General features: G+C 51.7%; 1 protein-coding gene across 1 annotated transcript in view; it reads left to right on the top strand.

Annotated features, from left to right (window-relative positions):
• LOC144611370 (matrix metalloproteinase-25-like) overlaps nucleotides 1-8477 on the top strand; it is a 53712-nt gene that overhangs the window by 2958 nt on the left and 42277 nt on the right. The window contains exon 2 of the mRNA XM_078430442.1: nucleotides 3805-3937. Coding sequence (XP_078286568.1) covers nucleotides 3805-3937 — 133 coding nt within the window. The remainder of the gene's footprint in view (nucleotides 1-3804; nucleotides 3938-8477) is intronic.

Here is an 8477-nt window from a genome sequence, read left to right as displayed (position 1 = left end):
ATATACAGCCGGAAACAGGCCTTTTCGGCCCACCAAGTCCGTGCCGCCCAGCGATCCCCGCACATTAACACTATCCTACACCCACTAGGGACAATTTTTACATTTACCCAGCCAATTAACCTACATACCTGTACGTCTTTGGAGAACTTGAAGAACTCCAAGACCACAAAAAAAGCATAAAGTGCTGGAGTAACTTGGTGGCACAGCGGTAGAGTTGCTGCCTCACAGCGCCGGAGACCCGGGTTCCATCCCGACTACGGGCGCCGTCTGTACGGAGTTTGTACGTTCTCCCCGTGACCAGCGTGGGTTTTCTCTGAGATCTTCGGTTTCCTCCCACACTCCAAAGGCGTACAGGTTTGTAGGTTAATTGGCTGGGTATAAATGTAAAATTGTCCCTAGTGTGTGTAGGATAGTGTTAGTGTGTGGGGATCGCTGGGCGGCGCGGACCCGGTGGGCTGAAGGGCCTGTTTCCACGCTGTATCTCTGAACTAAATTAAACTAAAAGCTACACTCAGCGGGTCAGGCAGCATCTGTGGAGGACATGGATAGGTGACAATTTGGGTCGGAACCCTTCTTCAGACTTAAGACCTTTCAATGGTTCAATGGTTTAAAGGAGCTTCATGTGTCACAGATGCACCTGCAGAGTGAAATTATTTTTGCATATATTACAAAAGTGGGTGCCGACATTTTTGCCGCCATTGTTCAAAGTCCGGTCGGCCTGCTCGCTCGATGTACTGGAGCAGTTCCCGCGACCCTCCCCTCCCCTCCCCTCCCCTCCCCTCCCCTCCCCTCCCCTCCCCTCCCCTCCCCTCCCCTCCCCTCCCCTCCCCTCCACTCCCCTTTCCCCTCTCTCCTCTCTCCTCTCCCCTCTCTCCTCTCCCCTCCTCTGCTCTCCTCTCCACCCCTCTCCTCTCCTGTCCCCTCTCTCCTCCCCTCTCCTCTCCTCTCCTCTCCTCTCCCCTCCCCTCCCCTCCCCTCCCCTCCCCTCCCCTCCCATCCCCTCCCCTCCCCTCCCCTCCCATCCCCTCCCCTCCCCTCCCCTCCCCTCCCCTCCCCTTTCCCCTCTCTCCTCTCTCCTCTCCCCTCTATCCTCCCCACTCCCTTCCCCTCTCCTCTCCTCTCCTCTCCTCTCCTCTCCTCTCCTCTCCTCTCCTCTCCTCTCCTCTCCTCTCCTCTCCTCTCCTCTCCTCTCCTCTCCTCTCCTCTCCTCTCCTCTCCTCTCCCCTCCCCACTCCTCTCCCCTCCCCTCCCCTCCCCTCCCCTCCCCTCCCCTCTCCCCTCCCCTCCCCTCCCATGAATGGCCACCTTGGCCAGGCCCAGGAGGGAACCGACAGGGAGACCCCACCCCCCACCCCCTCCCCCCCCCCAGTGACTGTCTCTCCCCTCCCCTCCATACTGGCCAAAGATACTAGAAGAACAAGATGGACCACTCCGTTGAAATCGCCTATACTGAAGTGTAGTCCGCAAAGGAGCCATTAGCAAGTTTCTGCCGACTAAAATGGCGCTGTGACGTACTACGGTTTTTAGGGTGGAGTGGTCTATCTTGCTCCTCTAGTATCTTTGATACTGGCTGAGCAACAGTCCAGAGGGTGGGTCTGAAACACAGCCACTGCTCCACAGAGGTGATCAATACTTTATCAATCAAAGGAGATCTTATCGAAACGTATAAGATTATTAAGGGGTTGGACACGTTAGAGGCAGGAAACATGTTCCCAATGTTGGGGGAGTCCAGAACAAGGGGCCACAGTTTAAGAATAAGGGGTCGGCCATTTAGAACTGAGATGAGGATAAACATTTTCAGTCAGAGAGTTGTGAATCTGTGGAATTCTCTGCCTCAGAAGGCTGTGGAGGCCAAATCTCTGAATGCATTCAAGAGAGAGCTAGATAGAGCTCTTAAGGATAGCGGAGTCAGGGGGTATGGGGAGAAGGCAGGAACGGGGTACTGATTGAGAATGATCAGCCATGATCACTTTGAATGGTGGTGCAGGCTCGAAGGGCCGAATGGCCTCCTCCTGCACCTATTGTCTATTGTCTATTGCTGTTGCTGCTGTAAACCAGCACATTCCCAGCAACTAATGAGCGCAGTTACAAAGTGCTGGTACGATCAATACTGCCAATGGGCAGTTTGGAAACAACGATCCATCATCAAATGACAACAGTGTCGTTAGGGGTTGCCAACTTCCTCACTCCCAAATACGGGACAAAGGGTGACGTCGCCGCCCCGCGCCCCACGTGACCTCACTCAGCCAGCGGCCGCCATCGATGGAGCGGGAGCACGTGGCCGCTGGCTGGGTGAGGTCACGTGGGGCGCGGGGCGGTGACATCACCTTGTCCCGTATTTGGGAGTGAGGAAGTTGGCGAACATACTAATACGGGACAAGGGCGGTCCCGTGCGGGACAATACTAATTTAGCCCAAAATACGGGATGTCCCGGCTAATACGGGACGGTTGGCAACCGTGATGGCCATCCTCATTCTCCACGCACTGGACCCCCCCGGCGGAGACCAGCGTTCACGGGAGTCTCTCTGTACACGGCGTGTTCCCTCTCCAGGGTCACGCGGGCACGGGCGTGGGCTGGGTAGAGGGGCAGGCTGGCGGGTCGATGGGACAGGAACCTCCACTGCCCGCCGTCAGGACCGGTGAGCGATCACCTTGGTGTGAGTGTGACTGATGTTAAACTCTAGACCAGTGGCACAGCACGGAAACAGGCCCTTCGGCCCACCGAGCCCGTGCCCACCAGCGATCCCCACACACCAACAGGCCCTTCGGCCCACCGAGACCATGCCCACCAGCGATCCCCACACACCAACAGGCCCTTCGGCCCACCGAGACCATGCCCACCAGCGATCCCCACACACCAACAGGCCCTTCGGCCCACCGAGACCATGCCCACCATCGATCCCCACACACCAACAGGCCCTTCGGCCCACCGAGACCATGCCCACCAGCGATCCCCGCACACCAACAGGCCCTTCGGCCCACCGAGCCCGTGCCCACCAGCGATCCCCGCACACCAACACTATCCTACACACACTAGGGTAATTTACAATTTTTACCAAAGCCAATTAACCTACAAACTTGCACGCCTTTAGAGTGTGGGAGGACCTAGTCACTAGTCAAAGGAGCTTTATGTGTCACAGATGCACCCTCACAGGGAGAACGTGCAAACTCCACACAGACAGCACCCGTAGTCGGATTGAACCCGGGTCTCTGGTGCTGGGGATCTTATAGAAACATAAAATTCTTAAGGGATTGGACAGGCTAGATGCAGAAAACATATTACAGATGTTGGGAGGAGTCCAGAACCAGGGGTTTAAGAATAAGGGGGAGGAATGGGTGACGTTTCGGGTCGAGACCCTTCTTCAGACTCTCGACCCGAAACGTCACCCATTCCTTCTCTCCTGAGATGCTGCCTGACCTGCTGAGTTACTCGGACTATCCATGATTGGCCTTTGATGGCTTTACCTCGCGCTAAACGTTATTCCCTTATCATGTATCTGTACACGATGTGTAGGGAAAAAAACTGCAGATGCTGGTTTAAATCGAAGGTGGACACAAAACGCTGGAGTAACTCAGCGGTGTGAAGAAGGGTCTGGACCCGAAACGTCACCCATTCCTTCTCTCCACAGATGCTGCCTGACCCGCTGAGTTACTCCAGCATGTTGTGTCCATGTGTCGGTACACTGTGAATGGCTCGATTGTAATCATGGGTTGTCTTTCCGCTGACTGGCTAGCACACAGCAAATGCTTTCCACTGCACGATGAGCTGAAGTGTGTTGACGGCCGACACTTGTTGTGTTGCAGGACTGGCTGACACGGTACGGGTACATGCCCCGTCCAGACTTCCTCACCTCACAGCTACAGACGCTGCAGAGCCTGAACAACGCCATCAAATCCATGCAGAGGTTTGCCGGCATCCCGGAGACCGGAGAACTCGGTGAGATGTGGAGCAGGAACGCTGTGATAGTTACGGAGACACGGAGACACAGAGTCACAGAGTCACAGAGTCACAGAGACACAGAGACACAGAGACACAGGGACACAGAGACACAGAGACACAGGGACACAGGGACACAGAGACACAGAGACACAGAGACACAGGGACACAGAGACACAGAGTCACAGAGTCACAGAGTCACAGAGTCACAGAGACACAGAGACACAGAGACACAGGGACACAGAGACACAGAGTCACAGAGTCACAGAGTCACAGAGACACAGAGACTCCGAGACACAGAGACACAGAGACACAGAGACACAGGGACACAGAGACACAGAGACACAGGGACACAGGGACACAGAGACACAGGGACACAGGGACACAGAGACACAGAGACACAGGGACACAGGGACACAGAGACACAGAGACACAGGGACACAGGGACACAGAGACACAGAGACACAGGGACACAGAGACACAGAGACACAGGGACACAGGGACACAGAGACACAGAGACACAGAGACACAGGGACACAGAGACACAGAGACACAGAGACACAGGGACACAGAGACACAGGGACACAGGGACACAGGGACACAGAGACACAGAGACACAGGGACACAGAGACACAGAGACACAGAGACACAGAGACACAGGGACACAGAGACACAGAGACACAGAGACACAGAGACACAGGGACACAGAGACACAGGGACACAGGGACACAGGGACACAGAGACACAGAGACACAGGGACACAGAGACACAGAGACACAGGGACACAGGGACACAGGGACACAGAGACACAGAGACACAGGGACACAGAGACACAGAGACACAGAGACACAGGGACACAGAGACACAGAGACACAGAGTCACAGAGTCACAGAGACACAGAGGCACAGAGACACAGACACATAACATGGAAACAGGCCCTTCGGCCCAACATGCCCAGACTACACTAGTCCTACCTGCCTGTGCTTGGTCCATATCCCTCCAAACCTGTCCTATCCATGTCCCTGTCTAACTGTTTCTGAAACGTTGGGATAGTCCCAGCCTCAACTACCTCCTCTGGCAGCTCGTTCCGTACACCCACCACCCTCTGTGTGAAAAAGTTACCCCTCAGATTCCTATAAATTATTTCTCCCTTCACCTTGAACCCATGTCCAGTGGTTCTCGATTCCCCTACTCTGGGCAAGAAACCCTGTGCGTCTACCCGATCTATTCCTCTCATGATTTTGTACACCTCTATGAGATCACCCCTCATCCTCCTGCGCTCCAAGGAATAGAGTCCCAGCCTACTCAACCTCTCCCTGTAGCTCAGGCCCTCGAGACCTGGCAACATCCTCGTGAATCTTCTCTCAACCCTTTCCAGCTTGACAACATTTATTCCTATAACATGGTGCCCAGAAATGATCACAATACTCTAATTGCAGTGTCAGCTGGATCAATGCTGCCGTTGCCAGAGGTGACCGCATGTAACACTGTCACACTGTGGTAACATTCTCTTTGCATTTCCTGTGGTTCACACAATCCTCCCACATTTCCGCCGCCTCGAAAGGGATCCCACTAATAATAATAATAATAATAATATAACCATATAACCATATAACAATTACAGCACGGAAACAGGCCCGCTCGGCCCTACCAGTCCACGCCGACCACTTTCTCTGACCTAGTCTCATCTACCTGCTCTCAGACCATAACCCTCCAATCCCCTCCTATCCATATACCTATCCAATTTACTCTTAAATAATAAAATCGAGCCAGCCTCCACCACTTCCACCGGAAGCCCATTCCATACAGCCACAACCCTCTGAGTAAAGAAGTTACCCCTCATGTTACCCCTAAACTTTTGTCCCTTAATTCTGAAGCTATGTCCCCTTGTTGGAATCTTCCCCACTCTCAAAGGGAAAAGCCTACCCACGTCAACTCTGTCCGTCCCTCTTAAAATTTTAAAAACCTCTATCAAGTCCCCCCTCAACCTTCTACGCTCCAAAGAATAAAGACCCAACCTGTTCAACCTCTCTCTGTAGCCTAAGTGCTGAAACCCAGGCAACATTCTAGTAAATCTCCTCTGTACCCTCTCCATTTTGTCGACATCCTTCCTATAATTTGGCGACTAGAACTGCACACCATACTCCAGATTCGGCCTCACCAATGCCCTGTACAATTTCAACATTACATCCCAACTTCTATATTCGATGCTCTGATTTATAAAGGCAAGCATACCAAACGCCTTCTTCACCACCCTATCCACATGAGATTCCACCTTCAGGGAACAATGCACAGTTATTCCCAGATCCATATTATTAATAATAATAATACTAATATGCCTTTATTGTCATTGTACAACAAAATTAGAAGTGCTACATCTGAAACAGTGTGACAGTGCAGATCTTTCAAAGACAATCTCACAAACATAGGAACCAACACAACAAGTACCAATATCAATAAAGACCGGGCGATTGTTTCGCTGAACACCTTCGCTCAGCCCGCCTGAACCTACCTGATCTCCCGGTTGCTAAACACTTCCCCCTCCCACTCCCACACTGACCTTTCTGTCCTGGGCCTCCTCCATTGTCAGAGTGAGGCCAAACGCAAATTGGAGGAACAGCATCTCATATTTCACTTGGGCAGCTTACAGCCCACCGGTATAAATATAGATTTCTCTACCTTCAAGTAACCCTTGCATCCCCTCTCTCTCCGTCCCTCCCCCACTGTAGTCCTGTTTCACTGTCATCCTGGTGATTTTCATTGTCTGTATAATTCGTTAACACCGAGCGCACAGCCAACAATAGAGACACACAAATTCCCTGGGCCTGATGGTCTGCATCCCAGGGTACTCAGGGAGGTGGCTCTAGAAATAGTAGACGCATTGGTGATCATTTTCCAATGTTCTATAGAGTCAGGGTCAGTTCCTGTGGATTGGAGGATAGCTAATGTTATCCCACTTTTCAAGAAAGGAGGGAGAGAGAAAACGGGGAATTACAGACCAGTTAGCCTGACATCGGTGGTGGGGAAGATGCTGGAGTCAATTATTAAAGAAGTTATAACGGTACATTTGGATAACAGTAAAAGGATAAGTCCAAGTCAGCATGGATTTATGAAAGGGAAATCATGCTTAACTAATCTTCTGGAATTTATTGAGGATGAGACAAGTGAAATGGATGAAGGGGAGCCAGTGGATGTAGTGTATCTAGACTTTCAGAAAGCCTTTGATAAGGTCCCACACGGGAGATTGATGAGCAAAATTAGAGCACATGGTATTGTGGGTAGGGTGTTGACATGGATAGAGAATTGGTTGGCAGACAGGAAGCAAAGAGTAGGAATAAACGGGTCCTTTTCAGAATGGCAGGCAGTGGTGAGTGGAGTGCTGCAAGGCTCGGTGTTGGGGCCCCAACTGTTTACCATATATATTAATGATTTGGATGAGGGAATTAGAAGCAACACTAGCAAGTTTGCAGATGACACAAAGCTGGGTGGCAGTGTGAACTGTGTAGAGGATGTTAGGAGGTTGCAGGGTGACCTGGACAGGTTGAGTGAGTGGGCAGATGCGTGGCAGATGCAGTATAATATAGATAAATGTGAGGTTATCCACTTTGGCGGCAAAAACAAGGAGGCAGATTATTATCTCAATGGTGTCAGGTTAGGTAAGGGGGAGGTGCAGCGAGACCTGGGTGTCCTTGTACACCAGTCACTGAAAGTTGGCGTGCAGGTACAGCAGGCAGTGAAGAAAGCTAATGGCATGTTGGCCTTCATAACAAGGCGATTTGAGTATAGGAGTAAAGAGGTCCTTCTGCAGTTGTATAGGGCCCCGGTAAGACCACATCTGGAGTATTGTGTGCAGTTTTGGTCTCCGAATTTGAGGAAGGACGTCTTTGCTATTGAGGCAGTGCAGCGTAGGTTCAGGAGGTTAATCCCGGGGATGTTGGGACTGTCTTACGAGAAAAGATTGGAAAGACAGGGCTTGTATTCACTGGAGTTTAGATGGATGCGAGAGGATCTTATAGAGACGTATAAAGGATTGGACAAGCTAGATGCAGGAAAAATGTTCCCAATGTTGGGGGAGTCCAGAACAAGGGGCCACAGTCTTAGAATAAAGGGGAGGCCATTTAAAACTGAGATGAGAAAAAACTTTTTCACCCAGAGAGTTGTGAATTTGTGGAATTCTCTGCCACAGAGGGCAGTGGAGGCCAATTCACTGGATTAATTTAGAAGAGAATTAGATAGAGCTCTAGGGGCTAGTGGAATCAAGGGATATGAGGAGAAGGCAGGCACGGGTTACTGATTGTGGATGATAAGCCATGATTACAATGAATGGCGGTGCTGGCTCGAAGGGCCGAATGGCCTCCTCCTGCACCTAATTTTCTATATTTCTATGTTTCTATTGTATAGCAAGAGCTGTATCTAACTCTCTCTTGAATGCAAGACCAGGCTAAGCACTGATTGCCTCTCCCCCCCACCCTCTCTCTCCCCCTACCCTCTCTCTCCCCCACCGCCTCTACCCTGACCACGGGCGTGGACATCGGCCACA

The sequence above is a fragment of the Rhinoraja longicauda genome, chromosome 40 (assembly GCF_053455715.1).
Source record: "Rhinoraja longicauda isolate Sanriku21f chromosome 40, sRhiLon1.1, whole genome shotgun sequence".
Classification (NCBI taxonomy): Eukaryota; Metazoa; Chordata; class Chondrichthyes; order Rajiformes; family Arhynchobatidae; genus Rhinoraja; species Rhinoraja longicauda.
Note: the sequence above shows the minus strand (reverse complement) of the source record. Positions and strands in the feature narration are given on the sequence as shown.